Source organism: Tyto alba, unplaced genomic scaffold, assembly GCF_018691265.1.
Source record: "Tyto alba isolate M040663 unplaced genomic scaffold, T.alba_DEE_v4.0 Super-Scaffold_1, whole genome shotgun sequence".
NCBI classification, from domain to species: domain Eukaryota; kingdom Metazoa; phylum Chordata; class Aves; order Strigiformes; family Tytonidae; genus Tyto; species Tyto alba.
Window position 1 is genome coordinate 23,792,403 of NW_024881261.1, and position 16,951 is coordinate 23,809,353.

Consider the following 16,951-nt stretch of genomic DNA (forward strand, 5'->3'; position numbering starts at 1 on the left):
AGTGGGCTAATGTGCATGTACATGCACAGCACCGTGTGGGATGACAGCACAAGACTGAGTACTGGGCACTGCTGAGCTGCACTTGTATTTCTGCCCTTGCTCTACAGCACTTATTTTCTTCTAGGTGTAATGTGTGGCTAGCTAGCCTTTTACCGACTCTGTCTGGTTGCTGAGAACATGAAAGCTTCAAGAATATTGGAGCTAGAAATTTTATAAAATGTTCTACATATTCTGGCTACTGTGTAGTGTTAGCCTGCTTGGAGCAGTGACAAAAAGCCAAACATGCTTCTTAAATTTGAATACATAAGTTTGCAGTATTCTGTGCCCTGTTAATATTAACTTTAGCATCTGCTGAGGAAAGGAATATCCGTTGGGCTTTTCAGGGCATTTTTTTCCTGTTGCATTTCATTAATGTTCCTAAACCATGGTTTAGATTTTGAAAACTGGTTTGTGATAAAACTGAGTTGTGAAGGTAATTCCTGTATTGCTGTATTGTGGCTGGAGTTTAAAAGGAGCCCAATAGGAGAATGTGGTCTTATTTGAGAAAACTGGAGGCTTGTGGAGCTGCACATTTTTAGAGAAGCTTTACAAACATGTAGTTGTTAGGTCTCCTGGTGTGTTTCTGCTTTTAACAAACACTTGTGATATCCAGAAAAAACATGGCTAGGATAGGAAAATTGCCCTGGAGACAGGTCAGCTTCTAGCGTTGGGAAGTTCTTTATGGCAAGGGTGAACTCCCTGTGGAGGGGCCCTTCCAACAGATTGAAGGCTCAGCTGTTCAGAGCAATAAGACTGTAAATAGAGCTAAAGCATAACATATCAGCAATGCGAAGATAAATGTCTCATGAAAATACAGCATTCAGAGAAATCTAAAATGCATAAAAATTCAGCATCTGTTTGCCAGATGCAGGACTTTTGCCCTATGTTAATGCAAAGTTCAGAAAGCAAAGATTGAGGCTTCAGACAGAAGTATCTCTGCCTTCTGGAAGTAAGTGGTTAGTGACAAGTTACTTGTAACACTGCATGTTTACAGCGCCCTTATAGTTTGTTTGCATGTACGTTATTGGGGGAGAGGCTGAGGAAAAAAGCTTATTGTGTGGAAGTACAATACTAACTTCCAGAAGAAAACTTAAAATTTTGTTTCTTCTGAGGAGGTCAGCCTGGGAGATAGGAGCTGAGAAATGCTGGCCGCAACACCCTTGTATTGTCAATAGATGATTAATGGAGTTGAATAAGAGATGTGACACATGTGGCATGAAGAGGAAGAAAGTAACTGGAGCATTTGCTCAATTCCTGCTCAATGAATATGTTGGCTCTTAAACACAGAGGTTTAGGGTAACTGAGAGTATTAAGACTGGACACCTTTAGCGTCAGAAAATGTAAAAGTAGTTAAACTTTCTTTTGAGCTAGATTCTTAGTTATGAAAGGTGCTTTGAACTATGAGTGCAGCTTGTACGAGTTCTGTCTTAATCATTTTAAAGTACTTCTGCTTGTTCTGCGGTTGAGAAGCTGCAGAAATTGCCAAGCATCTTAATCTGGTTTGGCTGCAAAAAGATTATCAGTAATAGTTCAAAAATGGTATCACTACCTAACAGTTTTGAAGACTTGCTATATAATGGGGTCAAGACAAACAGAACTTATGGATATACTGTATTTCATGGTGTACTTCAAAAATAAATCTTACCAGCTGAAATTTTTTATGGTAGTCTGGATGTTCTGTATTCTTGAATATGTGGAATGCAATAGCTGGCTTCTATTTTGTCAAAAAGCTTGCTTTTTAGAAGGGAAGAATATAGGAGGTGAAGAGTTGCTTATAAAACACCCAACCTGTGGTGAAAGGTAAATTGTACGCTCAGTCCCATCGGGTTATCACAGCCATTCTTTGCATGGCGTCAGTATTTTGTGTTCACTGGGGATACATCTGTGCTGTGCAGTGTGGCAGTCGTGCTACAGCTCATGCTCCTCAAGGAAGCTACTATATAAGGTAGTGCAGCACCGTGTAGAAGTACTTGTTTGTATCTAAGTGGAATAGCCCATTAATGACTGCAGCCCACAAAGAACTGCTGTGCTAGAGCTTGAGTTGGAAAGCATTTATGAAATACGTGTTCAGGCTTCTTCCACTCTCTCTACTCTCTTCCACAGCTGCCAAAATGCTAAATCCTATGCAATGTATAGGGAGATAGTTTTAAGCTTTGCAATATATGTGGTCACTTCTTTCTCATCATCATGTGACCTTTCTTATTTTTTTTTTTTCTTCTTCCCTGCTTCCACAGACCCTTCCTTATTTGGTAGACCATGGAGAATCCGGTCCTGTCCGATGTAATAGATGCAAGGCTTACATGTGCCCTTTTATGCAATTCATTGAGGGTGGAAGGAGGTTCCAGTGTTGTTTCTGCAGCTGCGTCACTGAGGGTAGGATTTCTTCTGGAAATTGATCTCTAGGCTCTACTGGAGTGATCTTTGAACAAGATACAAGCAAATAAATATCATGTTATGATCATTTATAACATATACTGTGCTTTAATGTGTGTTTAGTCTTGTAAAAAAACTCATTATAAAACATGTTCAGTACTTAGTTCTGAAATCATGTTCAAATTAAATAGGTGCTTATTTAGCATGAGGTACTTGTAGCATAATACATAGTGGTTTGAAAAATTGTTTATGCTGTTTTCTTGGGGTATTTCAAACTTATATTTTTCTATGACAGACTGAGATGTACATCTAGTCAGTAGCATGAGTTAGAAATTTTTCTTTTGAACACAAAGCCTGTTTAAACACTGCTTGGAGATAAGATTACAGCTAAATCTGCTACAGCTGAATAGGAATGTTCAGTATAGATCAGTTAACCTTAATTGTTCTTCTAAATTAATATAAAACATACTTCCTTTTAAGCAGAAATCACTATATGCTGCTCATAGCATGGCATCCATAGATCTGTTTTGAAGGCACAGTGGAATGTAAGGAACAACAAACCTTACTGTGACATTTTGAGTGTTTCATTTGGTAGCACTGATGTCTTTTAATGGATTGTTTGTTCTTGTCACCTCAGTTATGCTGTACAACTGCTTGTACAAACCAAAATGGGAAGCTGATGTGGGTTAGAAATGGCCGACTTCAAAAAAAAATTTTTGTCTAGTGATTTTTCAGCCTGCATGCATTCCCTGTCCCTGCTCACTCAGCATCTGTATGAATGACTGTACCTGTAACAACTGAGCAGGGGCAGAAAAGCGGGGAATGCTCAGAGACTGCTGATGAAAGCAATGCTATGAAAATACAATGTAGTTGTACCTAATGCTTGAGAACTATTTCTGTTTTCTCTGCAAAAAAAAATCAAGTAATTAGCTTGTACTGGATGTATACTTGGAGAGAAGAGTGACAGGTGCATATTTATATAGTCTTAGTGATGTCACTGTTCTCTTTTGGACTGTTGAAACTTTGAATGTTTAGAATAATTTGAAGGTGGTGAACACTAACATCAGAGATAATCTCATTTTATTCCCCCCTGGAGCTATATATGCAGCTATAGCTGTAATACATTTTGTCACCCTAGCAATTCTGCAGGAGGGACTCTGTCATGCTAGTTCTTGGGGCACAAGGGAATGATTTCTTTGTTTATATGGTTGACTTCTGTAGACAAAAACTCAGCTTAATTCCCATTTTACTTTCTAATGCCTGATGCCATCACACAAGTACTGGGTGCTGGGCATGTGGTTACACCTCCGGTTCTTCCTTCTTAATGCTTTCCAGTCCCTACTGTAAGAAGTACCCTGTCTATTCTGACAAAAGGAATATGGCAGTCTCTGCACCCTAGAGTCCCTAGAAGGCTGTATTCTTGTGCAGCATGGGAAAGGAAGGAAAAAGCTAATTTATATAGCAAAATAAGGAGCTCAATCTTTTAGTAAGGATGAACTGAGTCAGTAATGTTGTAGCCTGTAGTTTGCCACAAACTCATTTGTTACTACTTACACAAGATGGTTAGATTTTTCAGTTGAAATAAATCTTTCACAAGAGTTCTAAGAGTGTGTTGTAGTGACCTTTCTGTATGAAATTTAAAATGAGAATGTAAAGGATATTCAAGAAATGTACAGTAGTGACTATACAGTGTGCCACCTGGTGCATAAGACAAACTAGAAGGAGTTTATCTGTATTTTTTGGCTTTAATGATGCTCTTAAATTGCATTAATATTTTTTGTAATACTTGCATGCTTTCCTATAATTTTATTTGAAACAGCTGTTACTATCTTAGCCCTCTAGTCACATCATGAGTGTGTCACTGAACTTAATGATTTTTCCTTTCCCAGTACCACCTCACTACTTCCAGCATTTGGATCATACTGGAAAGCGAGTAGACTTCTATGACCGACCTGAGTTATCGCTGGGCTCTTATGAGTTTCTAGCAACAGTTGACTATTGCAAGGTACAGTAGTATGTGATTATTACTGTATTTTGTTTTGCTTTTAAGTAAAAAGCCTATTTTCCTAAAAATAAGAATGACATGAATTATCTGGGGCTGCTTTCTAGCTGACAAAGTTAATTAACAGCATTAATCCAACCCACTTCATTGTGTAAAATTTGTGCTTGCCTGCTTACTTCCCGAAGTAGAGGAAGTCTTGATCACATGTGACATGATATCATTTTATTATAGCTGCCTCTGTCATTTCTCTTCTGGAGCTACATAAGCAGCTATAGCTGCTTCTGCCTTATCAGTTCGGCAGGAGGGATTCCTGCAATAGTCTTTGCTACAGAAGGAGAATGTAGAAGAGATTCAAGAAAAGTGCAGTAGTAACTATGCAAGGTGCCACTTGTTGCCTGAGACAGACTTTACCTATTGAACTTAAATTTCAGGTACAGTCATAGTGGTTAAAAACACAAGAATAGTGTGGAAATATATACTGTCAGAGCTGGTTCACTTTTAATTTAAAAGATCTGAATAATAATGAACTTCTAAGGAATAGGAAGGCTATGTGCAAGATGTTTATTAAAGCAACTTATTTCTCTGATGAAATAAATGCCAGGAAAATAGATATCTAGATGTTGCAGCTGTATACTGACTACCTTCTGATGCCTCAGCTTTACTTTTGAGTTAAGGGGAAAAGCAATTATCTTGCTTTTAACAGTGTAAGAAGGATTTTCAATTCAGATGAGATGTGATCTCCATAGGTTTTTTTAAAGTTCTTCTGTTTTGCTTTTGTTGTGTGGTCCTTCCAGTATGACCTATGGACTTAAACTGCTGACTGAAACAAGTTTTTCTTTCCCAAAGCAAATATGATATTAAAGAAGAAGGGAAAGGTTACAGTTCTCAGAGAGGAAAATCTTTTGCTTTGTATTGATGAAATCACCTATAACAAGTCTGGTCAGATTCTGTAGTCATGAGAACTGGCAGGGAACTTCCCTGTCTACTTTCCTTATCTGGCCTAGTCATGGAAATGGATGGTTTAGTTATAACCAGCCTGTTCTTCACTGAGCAATGGCAAAATCAGTCTAGGGCATGTAATACCAGTCCATTTCAAACGCAATGTGCTTACATATCTGTTAGTTGGGCAGGGAGAATGATCTGAAGAAACAACTACTACTCATGAGTAGAAGAGTACATGAAAGCTGTTAGAGTTTTATCTGTCTGTTACAGAGCTGTTATGTGGGCTGCATTACATGGCCATAATGTGATTTCTTCCCTCTCTTCCACAGAATAACAAGTTTCCCAGTCCACCTGCTTTCATTTTCATGATTGATGTGTCTTACAATGCTGTGAAAAGTGGCTTAGTGAGGCTAATATGTGAAGAATTAAAGTCACTCTTAGATTACCTGCCCAGGTAGGTATATTGTGTACTACTGCAGCCAGTCAAAATGGGGGAAACTGACTTTTTCCCTTTAAAAAAAGCTAGAAATTAAAAAATTACTGGATAAACACAACAAGCTTTTTTTCATAAAAAGGCCAAGCAGAACATCTTTCTGGATACCTTTCTAGGCGAATAAGAAATTTTTCTTCCTTTAATTTTTCCTTTATTCCTTACTGTGTCGGGTTCTGTGTAATGATTTCACTGTCTGCTTGGATGTGAAGGCAAGTATGTCTCTTACAGGGAAGGCAACATGGAGGAATCAGCCATTCGAGTAGGCTTTGTCACCTACAACAAAGTGTTACACTTCTATAACGTGAAGAGCTCACTGGCACAGCCACAAATGATGGTTGTCTCAGATGTGGCAGATATGTTTGTGCCACTTCTTGATGGTTTTCTGGTGAATGTGAATGAGTCCAGGACAGTTATTGCCAGGTAATAGAAACTGATTTCCAATGTGTGTGGTAAGCTTCTTGTTTAGTAGAATCAAGTGTTGCATGCTTATTTGTTATGTTACTCACCTAGAAGTCACGCCGTGTATTTTAATTTCCTATACTCTGAGGTTAAGCTGGCAAAGTAGGATGGGAAATTTCATGGGGTAAGGTTGTATTTGGCTCATAGTCCAGCTTCAGAAGTTCTATATAAGGGGATATAGTGCAGAAGAGTATTTCTGGGAAAAAACAAAACAAAATGACTAGAATGATACAGAGTGAAAGTCATAAGAATATTGATTGAATCACTGTCCTTCAGGCAACTGCCTAAATAACTGTAAACTGAGACAACAGTGGTGTCTAATTTTGGTTCTCTGGGGAAGATTGAATGAGTGGGATAGAGAAGATAAAATCTAGAAGGAAAGAAAAAGAAATTAGCAAAGTTTTGGCAAACTATTTAACATGATAGTTGAACTGTAATTAAACTATGGTGTGTAGCTAGCTACGTTTTGGGAATTAGACCTAGCAGTATATGTTTTTAAAGAAAATTTCTAGCCTGTTCTGTAGCGCATTAACAAGCATAAATACAAAACTGTGGATTAAACCTATTAATCTTGGAATAGTACACAGGATGCTTGGCAAACAGAGGCCAAAAGTCTTTTCAAAGAGTTTACTTAACAATGTATATTGGAAGATATTAAAGTGCGTCAGTTGAGGCTATACAGCAAGCACTGAGAATATGGATGAGAGATGCCAATGAAGAATGACAAAGCATCATTTTTTTCGTGGATAAATGATGAGATGCCAAATTTATAGGTGCAGATTTATAGACATGTTAGGGACTTCTGTTTGCACCACCTCAGTCTCAGAGATCATCAACTGCAACTGTGTGGTTTTTCCAATTATGTGGAATCTTGAATTCCTCCTTTTCCTTGTTCTTTGCTAGTTTGCTGGATCAGATTCCAGAAATGTTTGCAGACACAAGAGAAACAGAAACTGTTTTTGCACCTGTGATTCAAGCAGGACTGGAGGCACTGAAGGTTAGTAAATGCATTGTCATGGCAAATTGTTTTCAGTCTGAGTACTCTGAAGTTCATATTCTGCTAACACACATTAAGACAATTCTGAAGCTTTTTGTAAGTCTCCTTGTGGTAGATGTGCTACATGGAGGTAGTACTTGGTTCATTGTTCAAGTGCATGTACCTCCAGTTCTATATAGCTATCTATCTGTTCCCTACCCAATTTTTTTTAATAATTTTTGCTCAGAGAACGAGAATATGGCTTACTCTGTTACCTGTCTCAGTTTTGCTTTGAACAGTTTATAGAACTAAAAAAAAAAACACCCAAAAAAACAAAACACACAAAACAAAAACCCAAACAAACAAACAAAAAAAACCCACAAAAACCTCTCAACATTAAAACCAAAGCTGAATTCTGTCATGTTTCTCATTGAGGAGTTCTGTAACATGATGTCTTTATAATCCTGTGCCTGAAGCACTGGAATAGTCTTAAATAAAAGGAGAGACTGTACTCTCTTGAAGTTGCCTGCAACCAAGTCAATCTTTCCTAAATTTCTTCAGTTCTAGTACTTCATCTAGATTATTACATGCATGATCTAACTTGGACTTGTATATACTGATCTAATTGATTGCCTGTATAATTCCATTTTAAACTGTTTATATAGTTTTTTCTGTCATGTAAGACCTTACAAGTCTCTCTTAAACTCAGTTTTCAGGACAATTGTTCAATCAAGAAATACTATAAATTACTGATTGATTGTTTACATACTGCATGTGTCAGAGAAAATAACCTACTAAACATTGGCTAGTGTTGACGTAGATTGACTGATTTCAAATTAATGATCTGTTGAAGCTCACATTACAAAATCCTTTCCCATTTCTGTGACTCTTCCACAAACTTAGTAACTACAAATCAGAGAAGAAAGCAGTCTAACACATTACAGCAAAGCCTTTTGTAGCAGAGTCCTGCTTACTGCTCTGTTCTGTGTCTTCTTGGAGCCAGTCCTTTTCTCCCTGCCATGGAACTAGCACAGGTCCAGTAGAACTGAAACTTGCTTTTCTGTAACTGACCAGTAAGCTCTGTTCCCTGTGTTGGATATCACTGAAGTAACCAAGTGATCAGTGAGCCTGTGTGTCTCAGATAGAGAGCCTTCCTGACGTAAAGAAGTGAAGTAATGAGGATGCTTGAATGCTTGTTCTTGAATAACAGTTTCCTTTACAGTTTTTATAAATGTTTCTAATCTGCACTATTGCACTTGCTTTCCTGCAGGCAGCTGAGTGTGCTGGCAAGCTCTTCATTTTCCACACCTCTCTGCCCATTGCAGAGGCCCCGGGGAAGTTAAAGAATAGGGATGATAAGAAACTGATCAACACAGATAAGGAGAAGGTAATAATGACTTACATGATGCTTACATAGCGGGTCTACATTATACCCTTTATGAGATAAAGTAACTTTAAAGCAGCATTAAAAAAATTACGAGGGTAGGACATAATGTAACGATCCCAGCTAACGTCTTTTAACATTGCACTTTCCTGTTCTCAAGCAGAGCTGTGTGGACTTGGCATCATAAGGACAGCTCTGGTAGGAGAACAAGGATAGATCTAGATTTATACAGGATAAAAATACCATAGTTGGGTTAAAGTAAGTGTGCTGAACTTACAATTAAAGTAAGACGTGTAGTATTTTTTTGTAATATTCAACAGTTCTTCAAAGGCAGGGTCAGGAAGAATTTATATGGTCCCAGTTTCCCTGAAGAGAGACTTAAAGTATAAAAGTGTATTGACTGGGATTATAAACTGGACCTCACTTTCCTTTTCTTACCACAAACTTCTGATCTCATCTCTGACTTCCTTTCTTAGACTTTGTTTCAACCACAGACAAACTTTTACAACAACTTGGCCAAGGACTGTGTGGCCCAGGGCTGCTGTGTGGATCTCTTCCTGTTTCCAAACCAGTATTTGGACGTGGCGACATTAGGTGTAGTAACTTACCAGACAGGAGGCTCTGTTTATAAGTATGCGTATTTCCAGGTAAGAGTGACATTAACTCAGACTGGTATTTGATCTAAATAAGAATTATTGTTTAAGAGTTCTTTTTCATAGTGTGAACCATAGTGAACAAGTACTTCTTTGGAAGTAAATTGCTACTTAAATTTCAAGATTTTCACCAAAATTATTTTGTTAGCTTTATGTTTTTATACAACATATCTCTATTAATAACAAAAGCAACAACAAGAACAGCTATGATGTTACCTTTTAGAACAATATTTCATTATCAGAGCACTGAGAACTGTGTGATGGCTGATTTTTAGAATAAGACTGCAGGAGATAGTAACTTTTAAAATTACTTTATGGTTTATGAAGCAGCTCTGATTTATGGGAGTATGAAACTTCAATTAGTGTCTGTGTTCTAGCTGGAGACAGACCAGGATAGGTTCCTGAATGACTTGAGAAGAGATGTCCAGAAAGAAGTGGGATTTGATGCTGTAATGAGAGTGCGCACAAGCACAGGTGGGTGTTAGCATGAATGAGTCTTAATAAATTGACCACTTCAAGCATGTCATTTGGGAAGTAACGTGTTTTTCCCTATTTTAAAAAAATCTTGAGACTAGGCTATGCAAAAAGCTCTGCAGAAGCTTGGAAATTCTAAGATTTTTGTTGAGACTGAGCAAAGATCCCTGCTGAAATCTGTCAGGATAACTTAATGTCACTGACGACAGGATTTTCAGGACTCCAAAGGCTGTCTGTCTTGTTGTTCTGTTGGAAATGGTGGTTCATGTTGTGTTTTTTTTCTTTTTTAGGTATTCGAGCAACTGACTTTTTTGGAGCTTTCTATATGAGCAACACAACTGATGTAGAGATGGCAGGTTTGGACTGTAATAAAACAATCACAGTAGAATTCAAGCATGATGACAAACTGAGTGAAGACAATGGTGCCCTCCTTCAGGTGAGAGGGGGAGGCTTTCTAGGAGAAAGTGACTTGACACTTCAGAACTGTCAACACAATTGTGTCAAGGTGGAACCAGATCTCAGGTGGGGAGAGTGCCAGTTGCAGAAGAGGATGATGTTGCTCTGAACTGAGTTATTAGATACGCCTTCAGGGAACTGTTTGTTCTTTCATCCTTCCCCTTACTATACCCTAAACTTTTCAGCACGCTAGTTCTCAGGGTGAGCTAGACTTGCTTCAGACTACAATCTAGGACCAGTCCCCTTAATACAAACTGCTAACACTGCTGCTTGTTATCTTTCATTGACCCTGATTTTTAGCATATGCTTTTAGCTTATTGTGCAAGACTTTCACAGAATTATCTTATCTGTTTAGGCATCTGATTCCTAGTTTTTAATGAAGTATAGTCAAACCCTGCCTTTCTTATTGTAGCAGGACCTCATTTTTCTATATCCTGACATTTGTCTCCCACAGTGTGCTCTGTTATATACAAGTTGCGCAGGACAGCGACGACTCCGCATTCACAACCTCTCGTTAAACTGTTGCACGCAGCTTGCTGACCTCTATCGAAACTGTGAGACAGACACGCTCATCAATTACTTGGCTAAATATGGTAAGGGTAAATATGGTAACAAGAATTGCAACCTTTAACTGCTGCTAAAATGCCTGTTGTGATCCAATGACACCTGTTTATTCTCTTTGCATCAGATGTCAGGTGGCAGTCCTGATACTTCAGTCATTTATGGGAAAGAGCATAAAGCTGTGATGATAGTATTGTTGCTTAGGACAAGAGGTACAGCTAGAGGGTGTGGGCTTATCTTTAATACAAATTCTTGTATAAATTTTTTTAATAGATGTTTGAATTGACAGCTGTCTGAATTCATCCTGGTATTTATTTTTTTGGACTGCTTTAGTTTGTTCTTTAACTGTTCCAGACTTTTGCTTTGGGAATAGGAAATGGTGGCCTTTGCTTGTAGCTCTGGGTTAAATATCATACTTTTATGCATTGTACCCTATTTACCCTTTCTAGTTTGCAGTAAAAGCCTACAAATCTAGCAGACAATCAGAGTTTTGTATGTGTATCACTGTTAAAATGTAAGAAACAGTCCATTTTCAGTCCATCAAAGAAAGATGGCCAGGCATAAAAGGAGTTTTGATAGTACCCCACACTTTCAGGTATGACTAAGTGTATTTTAAAGTACTTGGGAAAGAGAGAGTTGAAGAATATGTAATAAAACAGAATAAATGAGCTTCTTCAGATATTCAATAGAAATGTATCATCCCTTTCCCATGAGTTTGAAGGGGAGGGGAAAAAAGACTTAAATAAACAATAGTTGTTTAGATTTACTTTGTGGAAGTAGTGTTGGGTTTTTTACTGTTCATGAGCAATCACTTGACAGCTGTCCATCTGTTTCCTCTTTCTGTGCAGCATATCGTGGAGTTCTGAGTAGTCCAGTAAAGACTGTACGAGATGCACTGATCAACCAGTGTGCCCAGATCCTAGCTTGCTATCGAAAGAACTGTGCTAGTCCCTCTTCTGCTGGCCAGGTAAACACCGATGCTTTCACTTGAATCACAGGCTTAGGTATTAAAAGATAATGAGAGCTTCTTCCTACTTAACCTACTCAGAAACATCAGTTGCTCCGCTCACTGGAAATTTTCAAAGAGAAGACTCAGGGAAGTAGAGAGACTACAAATAAAACTATAGTTGAGAATGGCTTGTTGGATATGTGTCTGGAGCCTGAGAAGCACTGCCTGCTTCAGGGAAGAGTTTTATGTTGCTTTTGCAAGTCCCGGATATAATTAAACTGTCAGCTTTGACTTCTCACAGCTGTACCACACTTAATTGGTTCATGCAAGCCTTGTTTTGTCAAACATAAGTTTATTCAGCAAGATGGCTGACCAGCTTCTGTCTGCTTGTGACTTGTAGCTGATCCTTCCTGAATGCATGAAGCTGCTTCCTGTGTACTTGAATTGTGTGTTGAAGAGTGACGTCCTTCAGCCTGGCCCAGAGGTCACAACAGATGACCGTGCCTACATTCGTCAGTTAGTCACATCCATGGATGTGGCAGAAACAAATGTTTTCTTCTATCCCAGGCTTTTGCCCCTGGTGAGTAACTAAGGATATTCTTACCACTTGAGACTTGCTGTTGTCTTGACTCATCATAAGGACTGGTATTTATGTTTTAGCAAGGGAAAGTGATTTGAGAAGGATTTGGAATCGGCCATCTGTTGGGATATTTCACTTAATTCCACGCAGTGATAGGCACATTACTGCATCTTGTGAATTTGCTGAGGGATTTTTTTCATAAGTTGTGAGCGTATGACTAGTGGCAAAGAAGACACTTTTAACACTTAAAATAGTTTTTTAAAAGTCCTAAAGCTTCTTGTAACTTTATTTAGTACTTTTCATCATTGCAGGGCAACTCCACAACTCTTCCGACTGTTTAGTACCATAGTTGCTGGAATAACACTGACAAGTAATTACATTATTCCAGGAGGCAATATTGGAACTACGGAGTAATTTGACAGAAGCCTTATGTTCTCTTTTGCCGACCAAGAGTCTCTGACCTGCTTCTGTGTCACTTTCAGTAAGAAAACGAAGCTAAGGAAGATGATAGTTCAGTCACGGATATTGCAGTCTTATGTGTCCTAGAAATGAGAAAAACATTGGGATCTTAGTAGCAGAAATTTTTAGGACTTTGTAAGATGTTCTTGTTTTATAAGCTGTATTTTATTTTTTATTTCACTCTAAAACAGACCAAAGCAGATGTTGACAGTGACTCCTTGCCAGCAGCAATCCGGAACTCAGAGGAACGTCTCTCCAAGGGCGACATATATTTGCTGGAAAATGGACTGAACATCTTTGTGTGGGTGGGAGTCAATGTGCAGCAAGGCCTGATCCAGAACCTCTTTGGAGTATCATCCTTCAGTCAGATTAGCAACGCCTTGGTGAGCTGGATGGCAGTGCGGGAGCTAGTGTCTCTGATTAGTCATCCAAAATTTTAAGCAATGAGAAAGCAAGTTAAGAATATAGTGTTAAATTTTTCATACCAGGAACAAGAGAAGCACAGGTGTGTGAAATTAGTGGAATGTGCCTAGTCTGGGTATGTCAGGCATGCTTTTGCCTAGCTTTATTTGACAAGCCACATCTCTACTGATGGTGAGGAGAACGGTCGATATGTAAATGGAACGAATAATTGACCTTTAATTCTGGTATCATGCTATATTCTCTTTTAACTAGTTGAGGTCAAAGGGATTGTGTGTTAGTGGAGGTAGATATATCTCCACTCTTACATAATATGACAGAACTGCTGAGTTTTGTTTAATGTTGCTCTACTTCATGTGACTAATTGGGATTGGCTATCTTTCATTCCAGAGTACCCTGCCTGTCTTGGAAAACCCCTTTTCAAAGAAAGTACGATCTATTGTTGACATGCTTCAAGTGCAGAGATCCCGCTACATGAAGGTAAAAATGTTGTCCCCCTATTTGTAGCTGGAAATCCCCATCCCTTTTAGCAGATCGGGTGATGCCTGGTAATGCTACAATGCTGGAATTACTCTTCCCGATCTCATATATATGATTCAAACAAAGTTTTCAAAGATCTGAAAAACATTTTACTAGTTTTGGAGTTCTGTGCTTACCATAGTTCTAAAACTGTTTTTTTTCAGACCTGTTATAATGTACTATCGCACAAACCACGTACATTTAACCCATCTTAGTTACAGAAGTCAAAGCACATAAGCCATATATGGTGTGATTCTGGATATCTGTCTTTCAATTTTTTGAGCTATTTAGCTTTTTGCTGTTTTTTCCAAGAACATTAATTCTGCTAACTACTCACTGTTGGTTTTGTTCTTGTTTTGTTTTTTGTAGTTAATAATTGTGAAGCAAGAAGATAAGCTGGAAATGCTGTTCAAACACTTTCTAGTGGAGGACAAGAGCCTGAGTGGGGGGGCTTCATATGTGGACTTCCTGTGTCACATGCACAAGGAGATTCGGCAGCTACTGAGCTAGAGGAGGGCGTGGTGCTGGAACTCAGCAGTGACATTTCAGTCCCCACTAATGACCTGATCAGAAGGCCCAGCGCCCTCAAAAAAGGACAACCTAGAAATCTGTACAATTCCATAATTTTTAATACACATTGCATAAGCAGAAATCCTTTCAGCCTCTCCCAGTCCTGTATGAGAGATGAAAAATTTTCCTGGTGAGGGCTAAAAAAAAAAAAGGCCTTTGCTACCAGGTCTTTTACTTGCATCTAAATTGTTTCCTGTGCTTGGCAGGAGTTCACCCCCCACCCCATGCTCGCTAATCCTGTCGTAATGAATGTAGTTTTTTTCAGTTCACTGTACATGATTCAACGTTGGGTGAAAAAGCGATAACTCTTCAAAACTTCTGGTAGTTGCTGTGTGTTTGTATGGGCGCGTGTGCATGCTCCAAGTGTGAAGAGGACGTGCAGGTGGGGAGGATAAGAGGCAGGTCAGGTGATGGGAGCTGGAGCAGCCAAACATTTTGTGTCTCCTCTTAAGAGGAAACATGACATTGCAGAGCACAGATGTATCATGTGCTGTCTGAACCAGAAATCCATGAAAAAGGAAATGAGTAGTAAACTGGGAGGCAGCATGGCAAATTTATTTCCACAATCTTCCCTGTACTATAAGTTGCTGTGCAGATCTGTAATGGAGTAAGTAATAGTTCAGTGAGCAGCAGTCAGCAGCTTCTGAACAGTGTAGGGCTAGAGACAGTCATTTCTGTCAGCGTGTGTCGTGACTTCTCATTGCACAGCTCTTTAATGCCCTACTCGATCCATTTTCCACGACCTCTCCTGCAGAGCTTACCTGTCTATCTAGTTGGTGGTGGGAACAAAAGCCTCTTAACCTCAAGCAGAAAATACTTTTAACAAGGTGATATGGAGCTGTGTAGGAACTGGATGTTAAGGAAGTGGCCGTTTTCAACCATATTATTGTGAATCATAGCAAACAAGCAGGACTTTGATTTATACTGATGCAAATTTGAGACTGCTTTGTACCCTGGAATACAAGGAAAGGGGATACAAAAACTAAGATTTAGACTGTACTGTAGTAGCTATTGCAAGTACCTGATTTCGGTTATTGAAAGCATCTGGGCCATAGTGAGGAGTTTCATTACTGGATGTTTATACCCTCCCCCATTCTACCTACTGATCAGCTCGCACAAAACCTTTTTATAAGCCTGTTTGTTAAACTAAAATACCTCAGACAGATTAATCCATCCACTTCGGCCACTCTGCTGCTCCATTCTGCAAGGGTGGATGAGAAGACTCCTGCGAAGAGGGAGGGAGTGTAAATCAAATTCAGAATTCTAAGGGCTTTGTTTATTCACTTTTGAAAGGGGGCTTGTATATTTTAGCTTGAACACTTAACAAGTGTTCTTGCAATACCCAGGAGTTTAAGCTATCAATAGCACTAAAAGTGGAAGGAAGAATGTGGGTGGATTAGAGAACGTGTTACCTGGACTTGATATTTCAGAGGAAAGTCCTTGTTAAGAACAGAAAAATATCTGGCTGTGGTTTTAGTTCCATATCCTGTAGCATGTATATAAATCCATTTTTCTTCTAATGCTGCTAGTTTGTCTTCCCTCCCATCACTACACAGAAAGGGGAATATGAAAATTGTAAGGGAGAAACTCTTTCAAGATGTAGTTGACAGAACCTTCAGCATTTTTGTATGAATGTGGCTGACTTTTTACTCCATGTACTGCCTCCAACCAAAAATCTAGAGGATTTTTAACCAGAGGGGAAAAAGAACTTCCCAGGAATATAAGGCGCAGCAACCGCAGACTTCCACAAATACTAATTTCTAGTATTAATATTGGGGGGTTTGGGGGTGGAAATGAAATCATAAATGAACCTTTCATTTTCTTCACTTGTTTTTCCAATGCATCTTTTAATTTGTAAAGAAATAAAAATATATTAAGATGTATTTTATGTCATTGTTAGTAAATAAACACTGCTTATTTTTCCAAACCCTGTATTTTGCGGGAGGGAGGAAATGGGAAGGGCTGAAGTCTAGATGATTGATCCTTTACAATCTAATCTTCTGCTGACCAAGTTCACTCTTTTTTCCTTTATTCACACTGCATGATGATAAGAAATTCAACAAGAGTCAACGGACAAAAGGTGCTATTTAATCTCAGTGTTACTTTAACTTTCTGCCACTTCTGAACTTCCATTTTGCAAAGATTTTGCTTTTCTCCAAGGCAGCTTGAGTCAGATCGATTGGGGTTTTCTCTCTACTTTGGAAAGTGTTACCCTTACCTTGTGACAGTGTGAACTTAAAGACTTCTGCCATCTTAATTTTTAAGAGAAATAGAGCTCCTATTTCAGAGTTAAGATAGGAAAACTGTGTGGCTTGTTGTTGTTGGGTTATTTTGGAGGGTTGGGGGGGGTTGCTAATTGCAAAAATAATGTTCAGAGTGAACTGGCAGTGTAACTTGACTAGCCTTGAACAGTGATATTGTACAATTTGCTGATAACCTTACAACAATCTGTATGAAAGCACAAGGTGATCATTGCTAAATATCCAACAATACTTAGTTTGCTGTAGAATATTTCTGAGATTACTTTCCTACAGAATGTACAGTATGTCCAGAATCTGCTACTGACCTGATCTATTGCGATAATGATGGGCCTTGTGCATCTTGTACATTAATGATGTGGAGTAAATTGTGCTTGCGAGCAT

The 16,951-nt window shown here is 38.7% G+C and overlaps 1 protein-coding gene across 3 annotated transcripts in view; it reads left to right on the top strand.

Annotated features, from left to right (window-relative positions):
- The window catches only part of SEC24C (SEC24 homolog C, COPII coat complex component), a 40,126-nt gene extending 23,934 nt beyond the window's left edge, over nt 1-16,192 (top strand). For all 3 annotated transcript variants that reach the window (XM_032982123.2, XM_042802214.1, XM_042802250.1), the window contains 15 exons: nt 2,274-2,412; nt 4,302-4,417; nt 5,686-5,810; nt 6,078-6,269; nt 7,212-7,305; nt 8,555-8,671; nt 9,145-9,315; nt 9,699-9,795; nt 10,086-10,231; nt 10,706-10,844; nt 11,661-11,779; nt 12,162-12,341; nt 12,992-13,183; nt 13,611-13,700; nt 14,109-16,192. In XM_032982123.2, coding sequence (XP_032838014.2) covers nt 2,274-2,412; nt 4,302-4,417; nt 5,686-5,810; nt 6,078-6,269; nt 7,212-7,305; nt 8,555-8,671; nt 9,145-9,315; nt 9,699-9,795; nt 10,086-10,231; nt 10,706-10,844; nt 11,661-11,779; nt 12,162-12,341; nt 12,992-13,183; nt 13,611-13,700; nt 14,109-14,249 — 2,058 coding nt within the window. In that variant the 3' untranslated portion in view covers nt 14,250-16,192. The remainder of the gene's footprint in view (nt 1-2,273; nt 2,413-4,301; nt 4,418-5,685; nt 5,811-6,077; nt 6,270-7,211; nt 7,306-8,554; nt 8,672-9,144; nt 9,316-9,698; nt 9,796-10,085; nt 10,232-10,705; nt 10,845-11,660; nt 11,780-12,161; nt 12,342-12,991; nt 13,184-13,610; nt 13,701-14,108) is intronic.
- Nucleotides 16,193-16,951: the final 759 nt, after the last annotated feature.